The 27,388-nt window shown below is 41.0% G+C and overlaps 2 protein-coding genes and 1 non-coding gene across 5 annotated transcripts in view; all 3 read left to right on the top strand.

The window, feature by feature from the left end:
* Positions 1 to 24,125, top strand: part of UBN2 (ubinuclein 2) — a 56,384-nt gene extending 32,259 nt beyond the window's left edge. For all 3 annotated transcript variants that reach the window (XM_055712499.1, XM_055712500.1, XM_055712497.1), the window contains 7 exons: positions 935 to 1,078; positions 4,779 to 4,829; positions 6,220 to 6,262; positions 6,922 to 8,457; positions 12,460 to 12,706; positions 13,468 to 13,557; positions 14,705 to 24,125. In XM_055712499.1, the coding sequence (XP_055568474.1) occupies positions 935 to 1,078; positions 4,779 to 4,829; positions 6,220 to 6,262; positions 6,922 to 8,457; positions 12,460 to 12,706; positions 13,468 to 13,557; positions 14,705 to 14,754 (2,161 nt within the window). In that variant the 3' untranslated portion in view covers positions 14,755 to 24,125. The remainder of the gene's footprint in view (positions 1 to 934; positions 1,079 to 4,778; positions 4,830 to 6,219; positions 6,263 to 6,921; positions 8,458 to 12,459; positions 12,707 to 13,467; positions 13,558 to 14,704) is intronic.
* Positions 24,126 to 24,544: 419 nt separating this feature from the next.
* TRNAR-CCU (transfer RNA arginine (anticodon CCU)) lies at positions 24,545 to 24,617 on the top strand. Its single transcript has one exon. It is a non-coding gene; the product is annotated as a tRNA-Arg (tRNA).
* Positions 24,618 to 25,042: 425 nt separating this feature from the next.
* Positions 25,043 to 25,736, top strand: FMC1 (formation of mitochondrial complex V assembly factor 1 homolog). Its single transcript, XM_055712504.1, has 2 exons — positions 25,043 to 25,369; positions 25,485 to 25,736. The coding sequence occupies exons 1-2, from the start codon at positions 25,232 to 25,234 to the stop codon at positions 25,677 to 25,679; spliced, it is 333 nt and encodes a 110-aa protein (XP_055568479.1). The 5' UTR covers positions 25,043 to 25,231; the 3' UTR covers positions 25,680 to 25,736.
* Positions 25,737 to 27,388: the final 1,652 nt, after the last annotated feature.

Here is a 27,388-nt window from a genome sequence, read left to right as displayed (position 1 = left end):
CCAAAATTGGCAGTGCTGGTTTGGCAAGCTTCCCAGTCCTTGGGCAAGCCAGCATCCAGAATGCATGAATCTTAACCCTTCTTATACAGTCTCTACCTAAATTCTTTGTTGTTGCTCAGGAGCAGCACAGATTCTTGTCTGAAATGAATTCTCACTGCTCTGATTCCTAGAATAAATTTTGCTGAAAACTGAGATCACTGTTATTTAAATAATCTAGATAGGCTTTTGAGCAAGCAAATCCTTATAAATTATTAATTTTCCACACAAGATGTAAGCTAATTTTACTACAAGTGTACATATTATTAAAAGAAACTGGTGGACTTACCATGATGAATCTTTTCAGTATGTTAAGAAAACAAGGAAGCAAGCTTCATGGAATGTATACAACCAGTATAGCTTGGACTGATCTGGAGGGAGCCATACTTAGAGACGTTTAAATCTGTTGGTTTTTTCATTCAGGAGGCTCTGAAAAGGCCAGTGTGACTTAACTGTATGCACTTATATATTTTAAAGACAGCATCGTTGTCAGAAAGAATTCTCTGTTGAAATACTCAGTGTACAATGGACTTGCTTTCAGACATTCTCCATCTTAAATGAAATAGAGGTCACTGTGAGCCAAGTGGGAGGAGATATTACAGCTCTGAGGAAACCACAAAGAAAAAGTAAAACCAATTACAAAATAATAGTAAGGATGAAAAAGAGCCCTATGATCGGTTGGAGATGGAGAATTGACAGTGGCAGATCTTGCCAGTTTTAGTAGCAAATTTGTGCAGTGGCAAACGAAATAAAAAAAGCAGTTGGAACTGAGTTCTTCCTACAGCTGGCAATGGACAGCAGCTGTATAGCATTAGTGCTTCAGTTTCTCAGCCTTTTTCTGCTGACAATTTTGAAAGGATTGTTTCTTTAATTCATTTACTGTGCTTTCTTTCTGCAGGTCTCTGTTGTGTAATCTTGTCAAGATTAAGCTGGGATGCTATGAGCTAGAGCCAAATAGAAGTCAGTCTGCTGAAGATTACCTCAAAACCTTTATGGAAACAGAAGTGAAACCACTTTGGCCTAAAGGCTGGATGCAGGCAAGGTAAGATACCTGCTTTATACATTGACTCATTTTGGTGTTAACTATTTCTTGGGTCTTATTTATTGTCATGCATTTGACTCAACCGTGTACTGTTAATATTGTTTAAAACTCAAAAATATGTTAGTGGAACTGGAATATTCTAGAATGAATGAAATGTTTTTCAGAAGTTAATTCTTCATCTTGTTTGCAAGCTGAAAGGCAAAAAAACCCCCACTGTTTTCCTTGGAGAACTATTTGCTTTTGTCATCTGCTGGAGACTGAATTTATTGAAGTTCATAACAGAATGTGTGATGCTTCATTTTAGGGGGAAGTATGAGGCAAGGAGTAACTGCTTGGGAGGTTTTCCTGTGATACAGGAAGTGATAGTGATGTAGAAAGCAGATTTGCCTATACATTGTAAGCAGTCTGAAGTCTACATCACACTGCATTATCAAAATTATAAGTTGCAATTTCAATACCAGAGTTCACAAAACACTAAGGTTTGTACTTTTTATTTTCTGTAACAATTGGGATGCTCTGTGATGTTGCAGTTAAGAATAGACCAGTTTCTTAAAGAAAATTTCTGCTTACTTCCTGTTGACTTACTAAGAGGAAAAAAACACCCAAAGGGGGGGAAAAAATGAGAGCAATAGTAGTCATTGTGAAATACAAATTTCACAAAGTTTTCAAACACTTGAAGTGGAAGAAGAAAAGAAATTATAGATGTGTATTCTTTCCTTCCGTAGCACCCATTGAAAAAGTTTCACATCAAATCCTGACACAACTGTAAAAGCTAAATGATAGAACAATACTAACCAATTTACCCAAGAATACCTTGATTAGTCAATCTGTATCAAGCTGTAGAAATAACTGAGATTTCCTGGAATAGTCAGTGTAGAAAATGAGGGTGTAATAATCTGCTTGTGAAATAGTAATGAAAGGAACAAATGAAGTTTTATACTTCTTGGCATACAGCTGACATATTTCTGTTCAAGGATCTAGTTTTGTATAGTAAGCATGCTGATAAGAGATGTTATCTCTTATCTACTTCAATAAAATCTTCATGAGACAAGGAATCCCAGTGTAGCTCAAGAATGTGTATGGAAATCACTGGTAGTCAAGTGATAGTTTGAGGTCATTGAAGAATACATAGACATAAAGTGTGTTATGTCTTTGTATTTGAAAGCCATATAACATATATGGTTCTCTCCTTACTATACAAAGTGTGATGAAAATTTCCATAAGCTTTTAAACAATCTATAAAAGTGGTTTCAACAAAAAGACAAAGACATGCACACACACCACCCCCCAAAAAAACCTGACCCAAAAAGCAAACAAACCCCAAAAGCTGCCTGAATGTAACTTTCTGTTGACCAGCAAGATTTCATTTACCAACTGGGAAGTCTTGGTACCATAATGATTTATACATTGTCCCGTATTTATGGGCAGGTGCTTCCTTGCTTTCTCTTTAGGAGGTGATGCGTTGTAAATTGTAGGTAAAGTTATGCATGGAAAGTGGAAAAGCAAGCATTTCCTGGCATCTGAAAGTGGTAACTCCTAATACAGGGCATTATTCATATGTGGGATGCTCATCTTGTTGGCATGTTAGAATAGGGATTGTTATGCTGAAGGCATAATTTTTTACCTTTATATGGGTCCTCAAGTAAGAGGGAGCTATGTAAAATTGAAAGAAAAATTAGGCATTTGATGTTAAAAATGGCCTACTGACTATGTATTTCATAAGGAATTCTTACTAATCAGAGTAGGTCTGTGGTATCAGAACTTCGTGGGTTCAGCCCAGAAGAAAGATTTTCTTGCTCTTTCAAAGTTAACTGTATTTAATGTTCCTCATAGCTCAGTATAGAAGCATGAGGTAGGGTATCAATCACAACTTTAAACTGCACCTTGTTCATTTGTCCATGTGTATCACAACTACCTTTGTCACATGAATTTTCTGTGTGTAACTTCCATACTCTGCCTCAGGAGATTGTTTTATTAATAGTCATGGATTTAGAGTAACACTTTTTGTCCTAAAGGATCCCAAAGCCTTTTCAATAATGTAACCCACTTTTTTTTGTAACTAGGTTGCATATTAATTCTATGTACAATTTTTTTTTTTTTTAAAAAGCCTGCAACCTAAGTATGTGTATGTTCAAAAAAGAAGTGTAAGGAACAGGAAGTCTGTTTCCTTTAATTCTAAGACTTTCATCAGCTTTGGAGGTGGTCATGCAAGTAGGCTTGCAGCACATTTATTTCACGCAGGTGAAACAGCATGCTTGACTGGAAATCACGATCAGAGAGAAACAATCTCACACTGATCTCACTCATCAACTTTAACATCTAAATATATTTATGCAATGGAGGAATTCTTTTCTAAAGATACTCTTGCTTTGAAACATACACTGCACTGTCCTTTCCTTGTACTGTGTCTTTGGCTTCTGTTCCTGTAGTAGTTACACTTTTTGTCTTGAACCTTTAAGGCTGGTACTACAAATTACTGGGGCCTGGGATTCATTTTGGATTTCCCAAATGAAAAAGATCAGGAAAAAGCACCAGGAAGGAGGTGCAGAGGGAAATATTCTGGAGAAGCTGGATGTGTCAGAATGTGGCACATTGAACTTGTGATGAGGATTGTTCCTTTCCTTCCATGGTGTTCTTCATAGACATTCAGTAGTCTCTAACTGGGAGCAATGTAATACTGGTTTGGAGGTTAGTATGGTGAAGGAAATGTGAAAATGGAGCTTAAAGTGGAATCTGAGAAGTAAGGCATTGGAACTGCAGCAAGAGGATGTCAATATTTTCTTACCAGATTACAGGAGATTTGTGGATACTTGAATTTTTCTTAACTGTTGCAGCTCTACAGGATGTGTTACCAGTGGTGAAAAGCTCTTGTTTAGACAACTGTTCGGTGTTAGTATGGTGGCAGTGGTGTAGGGAAATCTTGTCTGTTCTAGTTTGTCTACCTGGAAACAGGGAAGGGGACTGGATTTTCATTATTTGTCTAGTTATAGCTGCACCTGAGTAGCAAGCTGTAGAATAGGTGCAAGTTGGGAATTGTTTTCACTTCACGCTTGTCAGCTCAGGAGCTGATAACATGGAAATAAAAGCATGTGAAGTGTTGAGATTTGTTAACCAACTCTTGCCATACTACAACTCTGTAGTAAAATATATGTGCAAGTCCAGTGTAATTACAGAATTACACACCAGAAATGGTACACAATGGCCTGTACAAAATACTGAAGAAAATTAGAAACTAGCTTGGCTACTGTGTTCTGACTTTTCCTCTGTGCTTAAAAAAAACCAAAACCACCACCACAAAACCACAACAAACTAATTGCAAAACCCAAACAATGTGTGGACACATAGTGTGTAAGAGTTTACAGTAATCCTCAATTTGAGATTTTAACATCAGCCTTTGAGGAGACAAAATTCAAAATTTATTTCTTCTGTCCAGCTGAAGGAGGCAATATTCTGTTATGTTGACTCCAGCTCGGCCCATTTACTGAGGTATTTTGAATGTAAACTTGAAATCTTTTATTAAGCATTCTTCTGTTCATGGCTGCCTGGAAATACGTTATGACAGCAAACTATCTACTAGCTGCTTTGGGGACAGATAATCAAAGGGTTCTTTTGAAAATTCAAGGATACTTCTGTATTTGGTGGTTGTAGGTGATTGTCCCTGTAGAATCACCTTATGCTGCTTTTCTTGCTACTTTTTTAGGATGCTTTTTAAAGAAAGCCGAAGTGTTCACAATCACCTTACTTCTGCTCCGTGAGTATAATATTGATAACTTCCTAGTATCTTCAGGTTGTTTGTAGCATCTTTTCCCATCTTCATGCTACCTTTTTTTTTTTCTGGCAATGGATATAGTTTGGGATTTGTTTGAAAAGACTTATAATGATGATTTTTTTTAATTGCATTAATTTAAATGTTCTTGGGACATTATATTTTAACTCAGTTATGAAGCGGCTAGATAACTGAAGTGGGTTTTCATACTTGGATTAATGTCTTTTACTTAAAATATTTCTAAGCCCTATACACTACCTCAATTTAATATGCTGCACAGCAAAATTTAACTCAGACTGCAGTACTTCCTGCTCTTTTCCTTGTAAGTGTCTTTGTAACCACAGAAGGCTGTGTATCTTAGCGGAGTATTACCTTTTTGACTTTCAGACAATGCTGTGCTCCTCTTGGGAGCTGCCCACATTCAGCTGGAACTCAAAAAACAATTATGACTTTGAATAACACCCAAATTGCAACCTTTGTGGTAAATATGATTAATGCAGGATATTTTTCTACATAATGGCAAAACTGAGTCACAGTACACCTACATTAAGGTCTTTTTTTTAACTAGGCATGATCCTAGTTACTTAGGAAAGGAGGAAAAAATGACCTATAAGATGTAAATCTGTTGATCCTCTTGAAGAAATAGAAGTGAGAAAAGCAGGTGTGAAGTGCTTGACTTCTAAGTTGAAGCTGATGACTACTAGTCCTTAATGCTGTCCTTGCTTGCAAAACTGCATTGGTGCTATGGTGTTCACCTAACACTGCAAAAGAACCTGGAAGTTTGTTAAATGGCTTCTTGCAACAAAGTAGTTGGATACAACTTTCACAGCTGATAAACAACAAAACATGTTTTTGGTGGGGTTTTTTTGTGGGTGATGGGGCACGGGGGGCGCTGTTTTTGTGTGATTGAAATATAAATGAGAACACAAATTATACTCCTTGGTGACAAAGTGAAATGATGTAACTGTTATAGGTGACTTCAGTTTAGACAGAGCTCTGCTAAATAGACAAATTATTTAAGAATATAAGGAGCTGAAATGACTTGATGTTTTGAAGTTTCTCTAAATTGGAAAAATATAAAATAGCTCTCCTGATATGTATCAGGAATTCAGTGAATTACATATCAAAATCCAGTGAATTTTGCATCTAATTTCCTTAGATAAACGATACAGTGGATTAAAAGTGTGCTTGTTCTCTTCATCCACCCTCGCCCATATCTTAACCCATTTTCTATTTCAAGGATGTTTTATTATTAAAGCTGGACTACAGTAGTCATCCTTCTAGTTTATTGGCATATAATCAGGGTAACAGTTAAAAGCAAAATTACTTGCCTTTCTTTTGTCTTCTGATACACATGTATGCCTTCCTTTTTTAGGGCAAAGAAGAAGGTGATTTTGGCTCCTAAACCCAAAGTGAAGGTAAATGCCTGCTTATATATATGAGTTTTATATGACCATTTGATACAACACGTTTCCTGCCTCTGATCCAGAAAAAGTCTGGCAGAAGGGTTCCATTAGGAAATGCAGTAAGAGCTCTTGATGTGGTGGTTTATTAAAGGAAGTAGTACAAAAGACTTCTGTTTTCTGTATCTTCAAGCTATATTAGTTTTTTGAAAATTGACTGCTAAGAGGTACTAGTTCAGGTAAAGTTTCACTTTTTTTAGTGTGCTTTGTTTGTTTTTAGCTTGTATTAAATTTGGGGGTACTGGAAAAATATGTGGTTGGGAGGATAACAGTACATTGATAAAAGGTCTCATTAGACATCACTAGGTGTTGCTTTAGATCAGTAGCCATTTTACCGAGTGATCAGATGAGCTATCCTGTTCTTTGCAGCATTGATCACTCTTAACTGTGTGGAGCACTTGGATATGTAAAGCAACAGCACTAGGTTTTTAAATACAAATGCGGAATTAGCACACAGGACTCCAACCCCTGGATATCATAGGTATCTTAATATGAGAAGTTCAATAGTAGATCTTTGGTTCATCTGAATTTACAGAATGCTAGTATTACACTGTAGAAGACTTTAGCTCTACTATAGAAAGGCTATTAAACCTGTCTTATCTCTTAATTCTCAGGACTCCAGTCCAAAGAAAGAACAGAAAACATGTACGTCTTCAGTCAATTCAAGTTGCGCTACTGTACTGAGTTCCGGCACACCTGTCTGCACCCCACCCAGCTCTAGCTGCCCACCAGCTCCAGAGACTATCTGCTTGGACGACTCACTGGATGAAGACCTCTCTTTCCACCCACCCTCACTGGACTCTATTTCTGATGCTCTGGCAGTTATCAATAATGGTGCCAAGGGATCACCTCTTGGGTCTACCATAGACACACCAACATCCAGACCTCGCCCTGGGCTGAGGGAAGAGAAACTAGCAAGCATTATGAGTAAGTTGCCCCTGGCAACTGCAAAGAAAGTAGAGCCCACTCAAACACCCCATTCATCAAGTCTTATTGCTGGTCACACAGGGCCAGTACCAAAGAAACCCCAGGACCTAGTTCACACTGGTATCTCTTCAGGCCTTATTGCTGGATCTTCAATTCAAAATCCTAAGGTTTCCTTAGAGCCTTTGCCAGCCAAACTACTTCAGCAAGGACTACAGAGGTCAAGCCAGATCCAAGCTGCTTCCTCTTCTTCGCAGACTCATGTTTCTTCCTCTAAGACCCAAGCAGCTATTTCCACCTCCTCTCAAAGAGCCAAGGATTCTAATATATTGGTATCGTCTGAGGCTCAAGGTGGTTCTTCGTCAACATCACAAGTGACAAAGGTGCACCAGCATTCAGCTGTACAGCAGAAATATGTATCTCCTTTACAAGCAACTATTAGTAAATCACAGACCAATCCAGTGGTAAAATTGAGTAGTAATCCTAAACTGTCTTGTTCATCACCAGTCATGAAAGCTCAAGATAAGTCTGTAGTATATCGCCTGCCTTTGTCTAATCCCTCATCTGGAAGTGGCTCTCAAGTGTCTCATCCACTGGTTTCTCGGACAACATCCAGCACCTCTACCTCTAGTAACTATTTAGCCAAGGCTATGGTGTCACAAGTTTCTTCCCAGGGTTTCAAGCCTCCCTTCTCCATGGCTGCCTCTCCCAAACCTGCTGCCTCTCCCAAGCCTACTGCATCTAAGCCCTCTGTGACACCCAAGCCTAATGCATCACCTAAATTTTCATCTAAGTCCACCTCATCCCCTAGGCCTGCAACAACACCCAGTTCTTCCAGTTCAAGTGCACTAGTTTCCCAGAGTAGTCACTCCAGCAACAACCCCCTTCATAAACAGACCGGTGGTGTAAATATCAGCAGGCAGTCTCCCACAATGAATCTGCTGCCCTCTAATCGCACCTCAGGCCTTCAGCCTGCAAAGAACCCTCAGGCCTCTTCAAAATTGCCCAACTCTTCTCCTTCTGGAACTGTTGGTAAAAATAATTTGGGTGGAGTTGGAATGAATGTACCTGCCAACAGAGGCAGTAACCTTAACTCAAGTGGAGCTAGTAGGACTAGTCTGTCTGGGGGAGCAGGAAGTGGAACACAGGGTGCTACTAAACAATTGTCAACTCCACACAGACCATCTTCTGCCTCAGGGTCTCCAGTTGTAGCAGCCAGTGTGCAGGTACGCATCTAATGAGTTCATGTTTAATGTTTATCACATTGATTTTGTAAATGTTCTTTCTTGCAATATGCTGACTTGAAAACATGTCATAAATTTAATGTCTATACTTAGCATAAATTCTAATACTGGTGAAACTGTTTTACAGTAGTGAATAGGTATTTCCAGCTGATGTGAAATGCAAAGATCAGTGTGGAATGAATCCTTGCTGTAAAATGTTGATTGGTCTGTACTCTGGAACAGACGGAGTTCACTTTGGTTTTCTTTTTTTTTTTTTTAAGAGCACTAGAAAAGGTAAGCTTTGTGTGGCCATATTTTTCAGGGGATGTGGTATTTCCTTGTGTTATTGGATTTGTGTATTCTTGCATATTTACTCATTTGTAATGATGGTCACATGAAAAGGTGTCTTTGGTACATTTGTTGCCAAGCTTCACGATTAACTTGCAAAACTAGAGTTCTGTTGCCTGTGGTTTGAGTATAATGCAAGACTTGTATTTAAAATTAACACTTGCAAGGGCTTTTCTTTAGTATTGGTGATTAAATATGTATTTTAATTTGTAGAATCTAGTCATACTGAATGAGACATTAATATAGATAAAGATCCTGGAAGCTGTTTGAGATAGAGCTTATGCAGAACTTTACCACTGGAGACAAAACAAGTCATATGAAACAAATTTTTGAAAATACTGTTGTTCTAAACCCCATGCAAACGTATCATATACCCAGAAGACAAGCTGCTTTCCCAAGTTGTGCGTTTTTACTGGGAATGATATAATTACTGAGAGGATTTGAGGGTTTCCTCTCTTTATTGCTCTTTCTATCCTGAAGTCTTCACTACTTAACTAAAGTTAAGAAAAGCAATATTGCTGTAAATCAGTCTTGGTGTACAGCAAATGGAAAAGCTTTGTATTTTTCTGAACAGTTGTACATAGCTGTTGCATGGTAGTGGTGTACATTCAGCTTTTAGCTATGTTTTATAAAATTTTAGCTTGCCATCAAATTTTTCTCAATGCAGCTGAGTAACAGGAGGAAGATGATTTTCACAAGGTATTTCTATAGTCTTTCATTCTACTGTACCTTAAGTGTGCTAGTAAAGAAGAAATGTCTTGTAGGCTCTGACCGGCCTTCTCATTCTTTTGGGTGTTTTGGATGAAAAACCCCCACAACTCATATGCTGTGGATGGGCCGCTGAGGTACCACTTGAGGCCTAGAGAAGAGCTGAGCCAGATACAGTACAGCCAGGGTACTCCGGAAGGTGCCTGCAGGAGACAAAAAAAGGCTACAGTGAATGCACTGGGAACAGAGGAGGGTTTTTTCTGGTGCAATCAACAGAATCCAGTGGATACAATTGCTGTGATGTAGAAGAAAATGTGAAATGGGTGTGGTAGTGCTTAAAGATGACTGAGAAGGGAAATAAGTAGTATTGTGTTGGATGATGAGATGAATTCTGGCAAATCTACCTGTGGTTAAAGGCAAGTAATTTTTTTTTAGAAACACTGATCACCTGGGGGATGACATGCATTTTGACAGACAATGAATGATGTTGAAGAGGGTTGGGATGTGTGTGGTAGATAATCAAGTAACATGAGTGCATATTGTAATACAGCAAAGTAAGGTCTGTTACTATACAGAAGGGGGAAAATCAACTAAAGGTACCAAGTAGCGTATGACAGCACTAAAATAATTATTGTGACTTTACGGGGGGGGGGGGGGGGGGGGGTATGCTTCAGAAGTTAAGTTGATAACCTAGAAGTGGTTCAGAAGAATGGTGCAAGGAAGATAAATGTTGGAATAATGTTGTTGCTGCAGTGCAGACCTGAGACTTAGTCAGGGAGTATGTTCAAGAGAAGATGAGAATCAAATTACCTCCCAGTCTAAATATGCTGAAGAGGAAGAGATTCATGATCAGAGGGCTTTATTTAGCCTTAAAGATCCAATGGGCTGGCTGCTGAACCTAATAAATTCCAAGCTAGTTGTTAGGTACAATGTACTAAGGAGTTGGTTACCACTTTGCTTAAGACTGAAAGTGAATCTCCTTTCCTTCAAGGGTCTAGGGGTTTAATTCCTATCTCAGATGCTATTAGTCAGAAGATGAGAATGGTACTTGAGTTGCTTAGCAGAATATCCTGGTATGCTTATGTTGAAGATATCGGACTAGATGATTTCATGTGATAATAAAGATGTTCCTAACTACAAAGAGCTTCTAAGAAGTGTTTCTCTCCTTTCCCCTTCTGATTAACAGAGTCATTTATCAGAATATAGGCTTATACCTGCTGTAGCTCCACAGAAATAGTACTCTAGAATACTCAGTTAAGTTGCATCTCAAGAGCACAAAGTAATCTTAAAATTCAGCAATTACCATGTGATTTCCTTAAAAAGTTCTACCTACCATTACTACTCTTGAGCAGAATCTGGCTTAGACTTCTAAGGATCTTAGGGACTCAGATTTACATGATCAGGATGAACCCTTTTATGAAACACTGTCATACATGAAATAAATGGAAACACCTGAACTGCAGCTTTTTAGGGCATTATGTGTAGCTCTTTCCATTAACTGACTTTCTTTCCTCCTTTTTGAGAGAGTAAGCAAGGTCTTTGCAGAGCACATTACAAAACTTCTTCATGTTTTCAGGCATTCTAGGAATTCACAATTGCAAGAGATTACCGTGTGGCTTTTGTTGCACACTAAAGATTACATAGACAATGAACGATAGTCGCTTTTTGTACGTAGACTTACTGTGAAATGAGTACTTTAAAGGCAAAAGAGAATAATCATGTATGTTGAAGTTTTCCATCCTTTTTTGTCCTACTTGTGGGATGTAATATGTCTTAGAAGCTATCACTGCTAAGATGACTAATACAAACACTTGCTACAAACACTGCATCTGTAGCTTTTACACTTACAGGGTTACTGCTTTAAAATTTTCTGGTTTCTCATAAGCAGCAACTAACCTTTCTTTAGCTGTTTTCATCTCAACATCTTAAGACCAAAACTGGTAATAGAAACTTCATCCCTGCTAGTAGTTTTCATCATACTGCTGTTTCTGTAAGTTGATATTGCAGAACTCAAGTAGATTAATTTCATTTTAAGCTTACGTGTTCGTTAATATGATTCTAAGTTTTGGTGAAGGCTTATTTGTATAAATGCATGGGTTTGGAAGTCCTGTTCAGTCTGAGTCTTTCTGACCTCAAAAATCTGAGCTTGAATCTGATTGAAAATGCTTTCTATGCTGTTTTGTGGTATATAATTAGAGAATTGAACATTAGCATGTAAAATTACTATATGTGTAGCAAAAGAAAGATTGTTAAACAAGAATGAGTTCTTCTGATGTTAAGAAGAATTAGTGATTTGAAAACTGTTGTAGCTAAAATGTTCTAGCTAATCTTGCATTTTCATTTTTAAACTACGGTGAATTTAACTTCATTGTGACATATGTAGAGTGGAGGGATTATTTTCCTTTGCCTTTTGCTTTGACATGTGCATGCATACATATGTATGTCTGCATCTTGGTAACCTGACTTTCTCAAAAGCGGTTCTTGTGTGTGTGGGTTCTTAAGAAGCAATGATTTTTGAATCTTAATTTTCAAAGCAGCGTCTTTAGAAATAAAGTTAGTGTTCTGTTACAACCCAGGTTTGAAGAGGGGAGAGTAATACTGTGCTTCTAACAACTTCAGGTCTACATCTGATAATTTTGTATTTTTCATCTAATAGAAGATGTTGCATTAGATTCTGACGGTAGACCCAGTGTGTGATAGAGGAAAATACCTGTAAGGCTGATAAGAAAAACATGAGATGAACCATACTGTCATGTCTAAATCTGAGATGTATTTGTACTTGCTTAGCAGATGAATGGTGGACAGATCTCCTAGGAGGATAAACAGCTATTTATTAATAGTTAAATACACTTTTTAATAGGGCCATACTTAACAGGAAATAGTTATTAAGTCCTTAAAGAATATAACTCAAAGCTTTGAAATCTTGAAGTACTCCTTTTCTTTGTGCAGTCAACGGCAGGAGCATCATTACTGGCCAACGCCTCACCTCTGACTCTCATGGCATCACCCCTGTCTGTAACCAGTCAGAACGTGACGTCTGCACCATTAACTCCTTTTGGGATGCTGGGTGGCCTTGTTCCTGTGACCGTGCCCTTCCAGTTTCCCTTGGAGCTGCTTGGCTTCGGGACGGACACAGCTGGAGTGACAACCACCTCGGGATCTACCTCAGCGGCTTTCCACCACAGCCTAACTCAGAGTGAGTGGAATTAGTTATCACACTGTGCTATAAGGAAGGATGCATCCTGAAAATGCAATTTAAGAAGGGAAGCAATAAAGTTCTAAGACTCAAATTTAGTTCATGAAAGTCAGTACAGAAGAGTAAATGTGATTTCTTTGCTCATAAAACTTTATGTAATTATCCAAAAATTAACAATTGCCTCTTACAAGTATATACTGGGAATGTAACAATGAAGTTATACTTGGCTTTGAACATCTTTTTTGGGTTAACTTTTAATCCCTGATCTTTAGAGAGGGATATAGCCTAAAAGTCTTCAAAGGTCACAATTCATATAAGAGACTTAATGTGATTGCTCAAAATATCCTTAGCTCAGTAATCTCGGATATCAAGCGATCCTCTTGTGAGGAGGTATCAACCAAGATGGCATTTATTTTTTCTGATTGCTTAGAAAAATCTGTAGGTTTTTAACCTATATCAATTTTTGGTCTTTCCACTGAAGGAAATTATTTGAAAAGTTGCATCCCAGTAGTGAGTCATGATCCTTGCTCTGACTTTTAACTATGTCTGCTGAATAGGTCTGTTTCTATTGACTTATTCCAGCCATCAGAATGCTATCAGGTGTATCTTTTTTCATTGTTGAGATACATCTTCAGAAATATGTGCAAATTAGCATGCTACAATAGCTACACTATAAAAATAAACCCCTCTTATTTCACAAAGGCTGCCTCTGTCCTTAAGACTTAATTTTGATCTCTTGCTCTCCTCCCCCCCTCCTCCAGACTTACTGAAGGGTTTACAGCCAGGTGCTCAGCATGCAGCAACGCTGTCTCACTCACCTCTGCCTGCTCACTTGCAGCAAGCTTACACAGGTAAAGGAATCGTATCTTTCTTACTATTTTTAATTGAGATGTCTGCCCTAGACTGAAACAAAATGTATACCAGAACTGATAGTGGTTTAGAGAAGACACAACACAGGGACAAGCTTTGATAGCAGCAGACAGTATTGTAGTAGTATTTTTGAAAACAGTTTTTTGTCTTAAAATGTCAGGAACAAAAGCTGTCCAGAAATTCCTGTAATATTTTAGTATAGCAGTTCTAGAAACTGAAGTGTCCAAAGTCAGCTAGTGGTGGAAAAAGGAATACTGCTTACTGAATGCTGACCTTTGTTTACACAGGCTGAATAAAGTCTGTAGTGGTGAGATTGTTTTTTCCACTCAATTTTAATTTCTCCTTTGGGGGAGAAACTGACTTTCCAGCTAGAAGGTTCATGTTTCTTGTAAGCGTGTATACATGCGTCAACAGTGTGATGGTTTCCTAATGGAAGGTCTGCCTTCCCTGAGAATTTTTTTCCTTGACAAGTTGCATATTTTGGTTGAGGAGAGAAGCCTGAAGTAGCACATCTCCTTTTTCTGTTTGTAAGGCTTCAGGCTGAAAAATTGTCGTAAAGCCTTAAAAGGTTCAGTTTAGAGTGTAATCCTTTCTTTGCCACCGGGGGTGGGGTGGGGGTGGGGGGGGGAGCAGGCTGTTTGCCAGGAGAAGGAACAGGAAGCGGCTCGCTTGGAGGTTCTTCATCCTGGTCTCAAGAGACCTCAGCATCAAAAACTGGACACCCTTGCTCTAAAAGGCTGTGAAAACCAATTGGCTGTATTTGGTACAGTCTTAATTTTTTTGTCACAGTGAGTGCCATGAGTTGAATACTAAAATGCTTTATTAAAATGTGAAGACTTCTAAAGAAAGGCTTGATTTTAAAATTTGTTTTCAGTATCCCAAGCTGCAACTTCATCTTCAGAAAATGGTATCTTTTGGTATGAGCCTGGTGTATCAGATTCCAACAGTGCGTCTTCTCTGTAGTTCACCTACTAGAAATAGCAAAGTCATCCACCGTATAAAGACAATGTACTTTTTGGTGATGCTAAAGCTAAATGTGCCAAATTCCTTTACCTTTTGCTGTAAGTTATAAAAACTTCACTCACGCTATTATTCTCCTTTTTCTTTTCCTGTGTCTATAAACTACAGATGGAGGCCAAAGTAAAGGGGACACTAAGTTACAGCGGAAAAACCAGTGACTTCTGGACAAGCAAGGGAGCTGAAGCAGTTCTGGTTGGCTGACAGAATCTGCCCAGTTGGGAAAGTGCTTATTGTCACAGGGCTGCTGTTTCTGTCGATGTTTACATATTCTGATCCCAAGCACTGTGGTGAGAGGAAGAAGAAAAAGAAAACAATACTTGATCAAAGAGAGAAGGAAAAGGAGGACTGGTCCTCCTGGTCATGCAGACTGGTCATAGTTTGATCTTGCCTAAAGAAACAAGCTTTTTTTTATCTGCTCTGATTGGCTTTTAAAAGAAATTGATCGTCAAACCCACAGCAGCACAAACTTTTTTTTTTTCCCCTCCCTGGGTGATGTCCAATGAAGAGTTGAAAGCGTGAGAGGAGCTAGAATAGGTTTCTCCATCCATTGTGTAAGGTGGTATCATCCACTTCATAAGTGCCCAGTATAAGATTATGTGCAGGTCCTGAGTGTACTGTATGGTTGTGGACCAAAGGTTATGTAGAATAGGGGTGGTGCTGGGATACTTTGCATTATAATTAATCCCTTATACAAAGGCAGTTTCTGATATGGGCATTTTTCCAGCTTTATAAGGCTGTTTGGCTTTAGGGAGCCTACAGATGTATGCAGTCTCATTAGAGAGTTGCGTTCAAAAACAGATCTCCTGGTACATTCAGTGAGACAGACTACTGGGAAATCCCTTTCTCCTAATTTGATTTTTTTCTTTAATATAAACATTCTTATTTAAGGGAGGAAGAGGATGGAAATTTTCCCATTTACATGAAAAGGAAACCCACATTTTATTCGTCAGACTAGCATTTCTTTCCCACTTTTTTTTTTTTTTCAAAAAAACACCTGTTTTTTCCTCAGTCCTTCCATTTGTTAAAATTTCTTTGCCTTTGTCTTGTGCTTATCTGCTGTGGAAATTAGCATGTCTTTTATAAAACACAGCCAGTTCTTTATCCATTCTAGATCTTCCTCATCTTTCATCTAACTCCTCCCAAAAGCCATGCATTATACTGATTTGCTAGTTAAAGCAAGCTGATGGTGACCTATTCCAGAGCCAGGTTAGTACTGCTTCAGGCATTAGCCAAAGAGGAGTCGTTCAAAAGCGACCAGAGGTGCCTTCTCTTCTGGGGGCTGAATGGGTTGTCTTCAGCATTTCCAGCCCCTGCTGGCCTGGGGAGTTCCTGACCTGAACTCTTTTCTTACATGGTAGCACAAGACTGCAAAGCTGGCTTGCCTTCTCCACCTCCCCCACCTACCCACCCCCAGATAGCAATACATAGACCGGTTCATTTGTAAGTGAGGAAGTTTCCAGCACATGTTGCACTTTCAACACTAGGACAGAACTTTGCTGTTGAGTCCCTTGCGCTGTCAGATAACAGGTGAGAATGGCAGAAATTGTACTTAAGTCATAGGGGAAAGGAGCAAATAAAACAGTATGATGCCCTTCTTCAACCCCGAAGCAATCCTTTGCTCAGAGATACTGAAATTCCTAGTAGCTAGCCTTTCCAGTAGTTTGAGATTGAACCAGTGGCTACTGGTTGTCTTACACCTCCCAGAGAGACTTTGACCCATGGATAATGAATCTTAAATGTTTTTTGATAGATTAACTTATAGCTTTCAGGTTTCTTTTACATGTGATTTATTTTTCTTAGACCAGACAATTTCTTTTCTATTTAGAGCTCATTTTAATTTTATATAAATATATATACATGAATTTAAAATAATATATATTGTGTATTTAGTATAAAACTGTTGGGTTGAGCTCAGCAATAAATGTTTTTGCACAACACTTCTGTGAAAGACAGATTGAATTAAAATAAGATGCATTAGTTCATTAATTTCACTCCATAGCATCTGCCAATTAAATGTGTTTTAGCTAGTGCTGATGTTTTGTATGTGGCGTGTTGGTTAGATGAGCTTGCATCTCCATCGTCAAGGTTAGAGTTAAAACACACAGCTACGTAGACTCTGGCATTCTTAATACTGTGCAAATTCCACCAAAATACCATAAACTATTTACAATGCAAACTTGATCTGATTTTTTTTTTTTTTCCTCTTTCTCCAGGAAGGGTTGGAGGAAGATGGCTTTTGGTTTTTGAGGCCAAACAGTTCTGGCAGGATGCTAATTCTCTAAACTGTACCAGACCTGATAGCTTTTAACAGTGCATGTAGCTAAGGGAGTTGCAGCAGTCAGCCCTCAGGCAGCAATATATTTAAAAGACCCTGTCCTAGGAGAGTTCTACCTCTTCTATGTTTTCCTCATCAAGGCATGTCATTCAAATTGCCATCTTTTGTCTTTGTACTTAATGAAATATTAGATTGGGAGACTTGGAGCCTTTATAACTACAGCACAAATTTTCTTTCAACATTCCTTTCTTCCTGGAAGTATGCCTCATCTTCAGTTGGGAAGCATCCTCTCTAAATCTTAAGAAGGGTAGGAGTATTCCTGTCTGTGTGGCCTATTGAGCTTCTCAGTCTTGGGAAACAAGTCAACTAATACTTATTTTGGAAATAGATAGTAGGATGATCAGAATAAAGAGGACCACACGTTGTTCATGAAGCCAGTTCACACAGCCTCCCAAGACAGTATCTGTTCTCAGTTATTATGCTTCTGAGCTTTGGAATCAGCAACATAATGATGAAAGAGTCTATGTTCCCTGTTCTCCCTGGTTAAACCTAGCAAGGCCAAATCAAAGGAAATAATAGGGTGGCTCTCAGAGACCTTTGCAGGTAGCATAAACAGGATGGGGAAGTAAAAGATACCTGCAACATCCAAATGCAAAATTAGGTTAATACTGTACTATTTTCTGCACAGCAGCAGCTCTTCTACAGACATTTCCCCCCAAGTTTTTACTAGTTTTTAAGGGCCTTTGTTAATAAGTAAACTGTAGTTGTACATACTAAATAACCCTCAGTATTCACAAGCAATAAGAAAGCCAAGTAGAGCTGTCTTTTCCAGACAGCAGGGCTGAACTCGGTTTGGGGACTGTATATGAGCAACATGTCAAGCTCACTGAAAGCCCCAAACGCATGCAAGCAATAATTTCAAACACAGGTTTTAATGTTAAAACCGTCTGGGTAATGTTTTTCTGCTACATGATCCAAAGTCCCAAAAGTCATGGTAGCTATTTTATATCCTTTTGAGACACTTGCAAAGAAAGAAGGCAGGCTAGATGAAAATCGGGCTGCAAAGTTCCCCGATACCTTGGGCTGCAGTGTTATCCTAATCCAAGATGCAAATGGCTGAAATCACTTCGTCCAGCCTTCTCTGTTGATTTGAGATACATGACTAATAGCTATCAACTAAGTCACAAGTGTGGATGCTGTGGGTTTCACATCTGTTTTCTGCTAATCAGAAGTAACTTTTAATTACCTGGGTTCTGCTTCTTGTTTGAATCCAATCAAAGTTGTCTGATGCACAGATTTGGGGGTGGGACAGGTGCCAAGAGCCTGTTTCCTTCCTGCAGTCCCATCGCCTACCTGACCCTTCCTCCACACTCCTTCTCCACTTGGTGCAAGACCCTTGAGGACATGAAAACAGAGAAATCCTGCAACTCTCCCAAGCTGCCATCAGTTGTGTGAACCATTAACCCTCTGGGAGTCATCTTGGACTCCAACTAACTTTATCACATTTGCTGCTACATTCGTAAAAGGAACTTTTGGCTGTATTTATTAGCAAATTCTAATCTAGTTTACAGGTTTTGGTTTTCTTTTGAGTAGTTTTTTTCCACAGATGGATTAGAAGTGTTGGGGTGTTTGGGTTGGTTGGGTTTTGTTTGGGTTTTTTTTTTTCCTTTTTTTGTTAGGTGGGGGGGGTGTTGTTTGGTTTTTGTTGTTTTTTTTTTTAGGAGTGAATTGGTGGAAGCACAGTGGTCCCTCTTCTGCTTTTTATTTTGGATTTTTTTTTGAAGATGGCATTGCAGGGAAAACCTGGAGCCAAGCCAAGCTGTTGAAGGCTTCCTCCTACACTTCCATCTTTTCATGAATCGGGGGGAAATCGTAAAAGGGACACTTGCTTTGTGTTTGGGTTTGGTTTTTGGTTTTGTTTTTTTCTCCATAAAATGAAAAAGGAAGGTGAAAGCAGTAGGTAAATGACTGATTAATTAACACTTTATGCAATTTTAATTTTATAGAAATTAAAAAAAAAGGTTGGTAGATTTTGGTTGGTCTTAGCTCTGGTGAAATGGCTGTTACCCTCCATGACTTACTTGATTCAGGCCTTTGTCCTTTGTTTAAGTGCCTTTTTTTTTTTTTTAATTTTATTTCCCTACCCACTTTAAACTGTTCTCAGAGATCCTGAAGTGCTGGAGGGCATTTTGGAGGAAAATCTTAAGCTTGCCAAGATGGCTTTATGCTGTTATACTATTTGTTCCCTTTTGTAAAGAAAACAAAAGTGTAATGTGTGTAACCTCATAGCTGCTGTACCATGGCATTGGTTCTGTGTGCTTGTGCATTCTTTCTCTCACACTCATACACGTGCACACACACATATACAGCAATATTCCCATGAAACCTGTTCATACTCCTACATTCTGCTGGCTCTGAACACTTAACGGTGAACACTTGTGCAAAGATGGCAGTACAATAAAAAGAGTGTGTGTGAGTGTGCATAAATGTGCATGAGAGAAAGGAAATGGCTAATGGGAATGAAGCTTCTTGCATTTTTCTCTGAAGGTTTTAAATTTGGATCTTAATTAGGTTATGAGTAAACATTATGGGCCCTGTCTGGCAACCTTATTAAATACTGGACCACTTCACACAATTACTGAGTCTGAGGCAAAGATGTGTGACTGACAGCCCCAAGGAGGTGTGTGGGGAGAGGAGGTTAAAATAGCAGCTCGTGACAAGTTTCAGTTGAGATGAATTGTGAGGAATGTTGTGTGTGGCTACTCACATCTGCCTAACACGGTTATTGTGAGGATTCTCACATTTACCGGAATTTATACTTTCTGCTACACATCATGTGTAAGAAGGAATTTGGTAAAACCTGCAGGAGTGCAGCTGCTAACTGAATTTAAACCTGGCTATGCTTCACATGCTGCCTAAATCATGCACCATGAAGTACTTTTCTAGTTGTACTTTTTCTCAGTTTATTGAGATTTCATTAATGGTTTGTTCTCTTAATATAATGAACAGTAAGTTCATGTGGTGTTAGCTGCAAGTGAACCCTTAAAGTAGTGACTGTGCTTGTTTTCTTGTTCTCTGGCAAAATTAGTAATCAGCAATAGGTCATCTAGTGGTTTTAACAATTCTATGCCGAGGATCTATTTAACTTGCCGTAAACAGGCATACCTGAAATCAGTAATTCACTTGGTCAACGAGTGCTAAACTTAAGGTAACACATGTACGCATCACTAGACTGCGCTAGTGCTGTGATGTCCTTCCCTTAGGGAAGATCTAATTTTGAGTTGCAATGTGAAAAGGAAGCATTTACTTTCCAGAATGGAAATGGAATGAAGAGTCCTTCATAAGTGGAGAACTCGTCTAGAGAACACATAAGATAGCAAATACAACATGTTCCTGTGGCAGAGAACAGCCTAACTGCTATTTCAGTTCTTAGCTTGTCCTCACATGTTTGAGTGAACCTGTTTATGTAAACTAGGCCATAGGCAGATTTCTTCTACCACTCTAATGGTGCCAGTCAAAGACAGGACTATTGCTGGTAGCTCAGCCAGTTGGAGTGATAGTGAGGGTGCTGCTTAATGTGCCTTAGGTACATCATTGAAGTTACTTCAGGGGAATTTGCCACATCCACCTGTGGCAGTAAACTGAGCTAACCTGGCTCTTCTGTCGCTGTCTAATTCATGTTGGGCACACAAACTCTTTAGCCTAGGCTGATCTGTGAGATGGGGAATCTACAGTTGGTGATGATGGGTACTGTTGCAGTCTTTTTTAACAAATGCAGCTGTTGTGAATATCTGTCTGTCTGCTGCTTAAGAAATCTCTGCCAAAATAAGCAGCCAGAAGTATGCTTACTGGGTCAGTGGAAAGATAACCATTGTGTAGGGGAATGCTTTGTTTGTGGATACTTCTGGTGTGGCTTCATCATCCTTTCTCTATGACCCAGTGATCCCTTGCTGCTGTAATAGCCTTTTCGGGCCGTAGAAAGCCCTGCTGCTGCTATTGAGTTATGCTGAGAGATCAGCATGGCCTGGAACTGGCTCAAAACTGGGGAAGTACAAAGATTCCCTACAGCTGTTTTTGCACACTTCTCATAAATAAAACTGTGCTAATCTTGTCAGTAGTCAAGGATATAGGTCTGTATTTTTGTAGCAGTTTCTGACAGCTATAATTCTACAGAGCAACTCTGGAGAAAAAACAAAAAAAACAAACCCAAGCCACCGTGTTCTATATCTAGAAGTGAATTTCAGTCTCTTCCCTTGCCATCGTCTCCTGCGTAGGTGATAACCATTAACTAGTAAGTTTTTCTTTATGGTGAAGTAATCCAAAGCAAGCAGCGTACACCATGTTTGACTCCTATCATGCTCAGTACTAAAGGGTTTTGGTTGGGGGTTTTTTGGTGGTGTGTTTTCCCAGAAGTGTGTGCAGATTTATTTTATCAACAGACAGTTGATTTGTTACTGTCTAATACCAAGAGAAAAAGAAAGAAAAGCAACGAAAACCAGTCAGGAGATACCACCATCACAGGCCGAACCACGTAGCTGCTGAGGCAGCCAGGGCTTCTTTGAGACTTCCTAGATTTCACCAGAGGAGTGGAAAGTGGGGCAAGAAACTTTCTGGTGTGCTCAGCTTTTTCCATATAAGGCCTTAGTTTGATTAGTAGTCACTAATATCAACTATGCAGATAAGTATTTACATGTTTCAGTGTTACATGCATTCCTTCCCCCAGCTACCCCTCTTAACACACGTGGAAGTTTTACCCAAAGAAAATGGAATATTTTTTGAATGTCTGTACTGCAGAAGTCTTTTTTGCTAACGTGAAGAAAGAAATTTGTATTTTAAAAAAGAAACCCTTTCACTGGTGCAACACCTAGTGTCAAGTGTCATGAAGTTGCTTCGAGAGGGAAGCTAAAATCACCTCTTGTGACAGGTTTGAGTGAGAGTTTTTTAGAATATTCAGCTCTCAGAATTGGTTTAAGAAGCTGCAGCAATGTTTTGTTTTGTTTTTCAAAATGTACAGATTGGGTTTGGGGAGAACTAGTGAGACATCCCAGGTTTCTTTCTGCTATCAGAAGTAAATGAAATCAATTTCTCACTGAAATGAAGTTGCTTCTAAACAAGGGGAGTTATTTGCTACACAGTAGCTGGATCTTTAAATAAAAGCTAAACTGTGATCCCCAGGTATTTCTCACTGATCTAGTTTTGTTGTATGTAACTACAAATAACAATTTAGCTCAGAGGTGAGAACTGTAGTGTGTGTTTTATTGCCAGTGATTCCATCATGTAGCAATTAGTACCATGTTCTTACATAGTTCTCAAGATCCATACTGGAAATAGATGGAGAAATTTTATTTTTGGACTACTGTTTAAAAAAAAATTACAAAATTAACTGCTACTTTTTACCCCCAAAAGTCTACTGAGCGTTTTATATTTTAGCATTTAAACTAGTGCCCTTGTTAAGTGATTTGTCTCTTGTAGTCTTCTTTTGCTGAGGGTTAGAAGCATTTAATGAGTAATCCTTAAAATGTTGGCATTTTCTAGCTTAAAGTGAGGTGCTTATAATAAAAGGGCATCTGTGATGATAACTTCTATTCAAAAGCACTATGTTCAGAATATTTAATTGGGGAAGAAAAGGAGTGTGAGCTCAAGTCCCTTTAGTTCTGCCTGATAAAAGAGGCTCAGTCATGAACAGAGCATCCAAATACCTGCCTGCACAGCTAACGGTCGTGGGGATCATCCCCTCGACAGAGGTTTGGCCTCAGTATCCTTTGTTTGGTTTCACTTACGGAGTGTATATTTGCAAGTTTGGATACAGCCAGCTTAACTGTACCTGATTCGCTGTAATCCCCAAGACAATAAAAGGCTGAGAAACAAATTAACAGTGTTTCCTGCCTTTCACTAGGTAGCCCTTTTGCTAGGTAGCTCAGAACAAACAGCTGGCCAAGTGCTGTGTTATAAATGAATGTTAAATCACAGCTAGAATTCTTTGCATTCCTTGGCTTCAAACAAAGGAATGCAGTTACTATGAGATAGCAAACCTGTTTGAGTTGCTGATTCCTGTGATGCTTTACTCAGTCCAGCATGAATTTGTACAAGGTCACCTTCCTCCTTTTAATACTTGCATATTTTGGATTATAGGGCTTAGTGATGGAGAGAGGATCTTAACAGCTGCGTGCTCACCTGATGAGCTCTCCAGAGAATCTCCCCTGTGAAATGCTCCCCTCTTGTGACAACAAGCCTGAACAGCCAAATGCAGCTACATTTGGGTGGCTAGCAGCACTTTCATTTGGATTTTTAGGGAGATGTGTTCCAATAACTTCAAGGGATACTGTGTGTTAAATATCTGATTTCTTTCCTCTCTCCTTATAAAACTGGACCTGAATGCAAGTTTTGAGTTGTCTGGGTTTTTGTGGGTTGGGTTGTTTTTTGTTTGTTTGTTTTTTTGTTGTTTTGGTTTTCTTTTTTGTGTAATAATCTCAGGACCTGAAAGATTGTAGCATTTAGTGTGTCTTAAAAATGATGTACTGTACCAGCCATGGATTTTGTAAATACACCTGTCTCCCTTTTTTGTATTTTAATTTTTTAAAAGTGTGTAAGGCTCTTTGCCAGAGGAACTGGTGCCTGCTTAATTTCCATCCTGAACTGAAGCAGGAAAAGGAAGAAGCTGCTGCCACAAAAGCCCGCATCAGTTCCAAATGTGTATATTGTTCTGGTCAGTTTAATGGCTGTTAGTCTTTTGTTAGTTGGGAAGTCCGTTTGTTCCCCTGCACGTTCCCAGTTGTGGCTAGCAGAGCCCTATCAGGGAGACTAATTTTTACTCTTGTGTGTGACTACTTGATGCTTTGACTCCTTCCAGATACTCAGGTTTGCTATCCCTGAGACGTCTGTTTCCAGAGGTCAGGACTATCGACCATCTGCAAGAATAGCCAGAGAGTTTTATGAGTGCTTTGGTCCAAACACAGTAATAGGGTTTGTATCCTGTGAACCTTGCAGATAACCACCTCCACCTGTTCCAAAAGGTGGACTTGCCCTTTTATTTTCAGCTTTCCTGAAAGGAGTGCAAAGATACTTTTTTTGGCAGCAGACTTTGCTCTGCGATCCAACCTTGCTGGCAGACCCCTGTTCTGCAGTAGGAGCCTTACTCAATTCAGCGTAGCTGTTCCCTGTCCCTAACTGTGACAGGCTTTTTTCATGAGTGTACTTTTCTTTTTTAATGTCATGTGTCTGTGCTGTATTAAATAAAGAGGAATGTACATATTAGCCCTGTCTCGTCATTTCTCAGAACAACAAATATGTAAAAAGGCTTCCCATGAAGGGCTGTCGCTTGGGGTTTTTGGCGGGTTGTTCACTGGTGCTTTGGGGGGGGGGGGGCTGCTAGCGAAAGCGAGGGAGGTACTGCTCGCACGGAGCAGCGCTTTAATCCCATGTTAGTTTTAGAGGGATCTTGCCTTCTGAGGTGCTTTATCCCCAGGCCCTGTCTACCCTCCCAGCCTGAGGTAGGAACCGAAGGGCACTGCCACGCTGGCCCCGCCCCGCGCTCCCAGGGCACCATGCGGCAGGCGTCTTCCAGGCCGCGCGCGGGGAGGTGCTGCCCAGTCAGCGGCCTTCCGCGCGCGCTATAAAAGGAAGGGGGCGGGGAGAGAGAAGAAGTAGGTACATAGAGAAACGGACTCACAGCAGCCCCAGTGGCCTAATGGATAAGGCATTGGCCTCCTAAGCCAGGGATTGTGGGTTCGAGTCCCATCTGGGGTGACTATATTTTTCGCATCCGCAACCCGCCCAAGCACTTCAGCGCTCTAAACCGCGGCAGGCGCTAGCCGCGGGCCTCCGTCTCCCGCGGAGGCCGAGTGCCCCTCGCTCGCTCTAACGGGCTGCGGATCGTTTTAAGGCCGCAGCCCCGGAAACGCGTGGGCGGGTGGCGGTGGGGGCGCAGGGCTGCGGCCTAGCGCGGCTTCCCGCAGCCCCGGGGGCGTCCCCGTGATCCCGCTCCGGTTCCTTCGGCCCGCGCTCCCAGCGCAGAGGCCGGCGGCGAGCCGCCTCTCCCTCAGCCCAACGGTCTAGCGCGGGGCGGCGGTGGTGGGGAGCGCACACGGGCCACGGCACGGCCCCGCCTGAACGCTCGGACCTTCGGCACTTGACCGCCGCTGGCTGGGGGGGCCGGGTAGGACAAGGCGATCGCGCACTTCGGTTCTCGACAGCCCACGCTGGCAGAACGGCGCCTCCTGGAAGCGCACGCAGCCCAGCCTCCTTCTGCGCCCCCGGCCCGAGAGCGTGGGGGTAAGGTCTGCGCGCGCCGGCCGCTTCTTTATTGGCCGCCGCAGCGAGGCGGCGGCGCTCGATTGGTGCGCGGGGGGGAGGGGCGAAAGATGGCGGCGCTCGGCTCCCCCCTGCGCACCCTGCGTGGGCTCCTGCGGGAGCTCCGCCACGCCAGCGGCCGGGCGGGCCGCCCCTACCGCCACACGCCCGCCTACCGGCACATCGTGGCGGCCTTCCGCGCCCACCGGGTACGCGCGGGCGCCTCCCTGCCGCTCCTCCGTCCTGCCTCCCCCTCGGCGAGGCGAGGCGGGAGCCCGCAGCCGGGTGTGTGAAGTCTCCGGGGTTGTTCCCTCCTCTCTGTAGGTCACCAGCGAGAAGCTGTGCCGGGCCCAGCAGGAGCTGCACTTCCAGGCTGCCACCTACCTCTGCCTGCTCCGCAGCGTCCGGGAGCACACGGCCCTTCACCAGGAGTACCACGGCAAGGGGGAGCGCTCGCCGGAGGAGGTCGCCGGCCTGGTGGGCTTCAGGTTGCCTCAGCAGCCGGGAGGGAAAGGTTAAGATGATTTTACTGTGTTACATACTTATTCCTGAATAAATATCCTAGAATTACCGAAACGGGCTGGCTTTGCTAGCTTGTGCCTTCTGTCAATTCTAGGTTGCCGGTACGGTGTGAAAGAGCCATAACTGGGAATCCATTTCCCAGTTGATCAAGCGTACCAGGCCCACCCCTTGGATCTGAACGCATGGTATGACAGGCAGCCTCCATGGAAAGAGAGATAGGTGGTTTGTAGTAGAAAAACATGACAGCCTTCACTGCTAAACTTTAAAAGGAGTTGCAAGTAAGAGAGAATTTGCCTGTTTACTGTAGGATTTTCCAGCCACGTGGGGGGTCCTGAAGCAGAATTTTCTACCCTCCCAATAGCAAAGGCGCTTTCCTTAGAATAGGGGTCCTCAAACTTTTTAAACAGGGGGCCGGCGTGTGGATGCAGTGGCAGGCAGTCATCTGTGGCTGCTTGGTTTCCCCCCCCAAACCCCCGGCGGGGGGGGGGGTGGTGTCTGTAAATACCGGGGGCCGTATCCAGCCCATGGGCCATAGTTTGAGGACCCCCGCTTTAGAACCTTGGGGGATTCTGACAGACACTGCAGTAGCACAATCCTCTTTCATCTTGAAGATACTTTTTCCATATCAGTCAGCTGGTGGTAACAATTCAAACACAAGTTACACATTTCTTAGTGTCTCTGAGCAGTTGACTCTGCGACTATAGGGTTCCTGTGCTGTTCTTAGACACCATGCATCTCAGAAATACTGAAGTGAACAGCTTACTGCCAGTTACACTAGATAAGTCAGGTTGCAGTTTTCTTGTCTTGCAATCTGGAACAGCAAGTTTCTTTTTATAAGAAAAGAAGTATTGGCTTGAATTGTTGCTGCTCTCTTCTCTGAACAGGGTTGAATTGTATGAAAGATACACGAGATCTGTAATCAGGCTGACTTACAATGGATAAAATGTGAGGCTTGTTTACATGGGGGAGGAGCTAGAAGCAAGGCTAACAAGTGCGCTTCCCCCCCCCCCCCCCCACTACCAGGGGAAACAAACTATTCTGACAGAAAAGCATTGCAAATAGATTTAGATGAAGTAATTCTATGTATTTTTCTTCCCCTGTATGTGAAACCTGGGGATAGTTCCAATCCCCAAAGTATAGTGGAGAGGCACAATAGATCCTTAAATCTGGGAAGATTTGCACTACTTAGGTCAGGTAAGGAGATGTGAACTACAAGTTTTAAGGTTCTGTAGACCAAAAATCTGGTTTGCAACTCTTGCAGTGTCTCACTAGTTAAACGGAGTTTTTTTGGAAGTGTCGATAGCCCAGGCGAGAAAGTACCAACCTGTTACAGCAAAGTAGATGAAAATTATGCGAAGTCAGCATACCCTAAGAGTGGCTGTGATGTACTACTTGTTCTGTTATTTAATGCAGCTGCTGCATTCTGCAGTTTGCCTTCCAGATGGACTAAGGGCTCACTCCATCCAAAGTCTGTAGTATATTGTTCCAGAAGAAAAATAAATGGCTCACTGAAAGTAGTTCTGGAAGAAAAACTGAAATTTGGCCAGAAATAGATGCTCCTTAAAGAGTACCTAGAGTTAAAGGTTGTACGGTGTGGGTAAAAATAGTAACTAAAATTTCTCTATTTCCCCTAAACACTTAAGTACTAAGTAGAGAAAATTTTAACCGCTGTGTCTCTTCCAGTTACTTCCCCTTCAATCCAAAGT

The sequence above is a fragment of the Falco cherrug genome, chromosome 5, assembly GCF_023634085.1.
Source record: "Falco cherrug isolate bFalChe1 chromosome 5, bFalChe1.pri, whole genome shotgun sequence".
In the NCBI taxonomy this organism is placed as follows: Eukaryota; Metazoa; Chordata; class Aves; order Falconiformes; family Falconidae; genus Falco; species Falco cherrug.
Note: the sequence above shows the minus strand (reverse complement) of the source record. Positions and strands in the feature narration are given on the sequence as shown.

Bases quoted from the DNA above. Each gene is read 5' to 3' on its own strand.
- FMC1 (XM_055712504.1), top strand. From the start codon at position 25,232: ATGGCGGCGCTCGGCTCCCCCCTGCGCACCCTGCGTGGGCTCCTGCGG. The intron at 25,370-25,484 runs GTACGCGCGGGC...TCCTCTCTGTAG, and splicing joins CGGCCTTCCGCGCCCACCGG to GTCACCAGCGAGAAGCTGTG.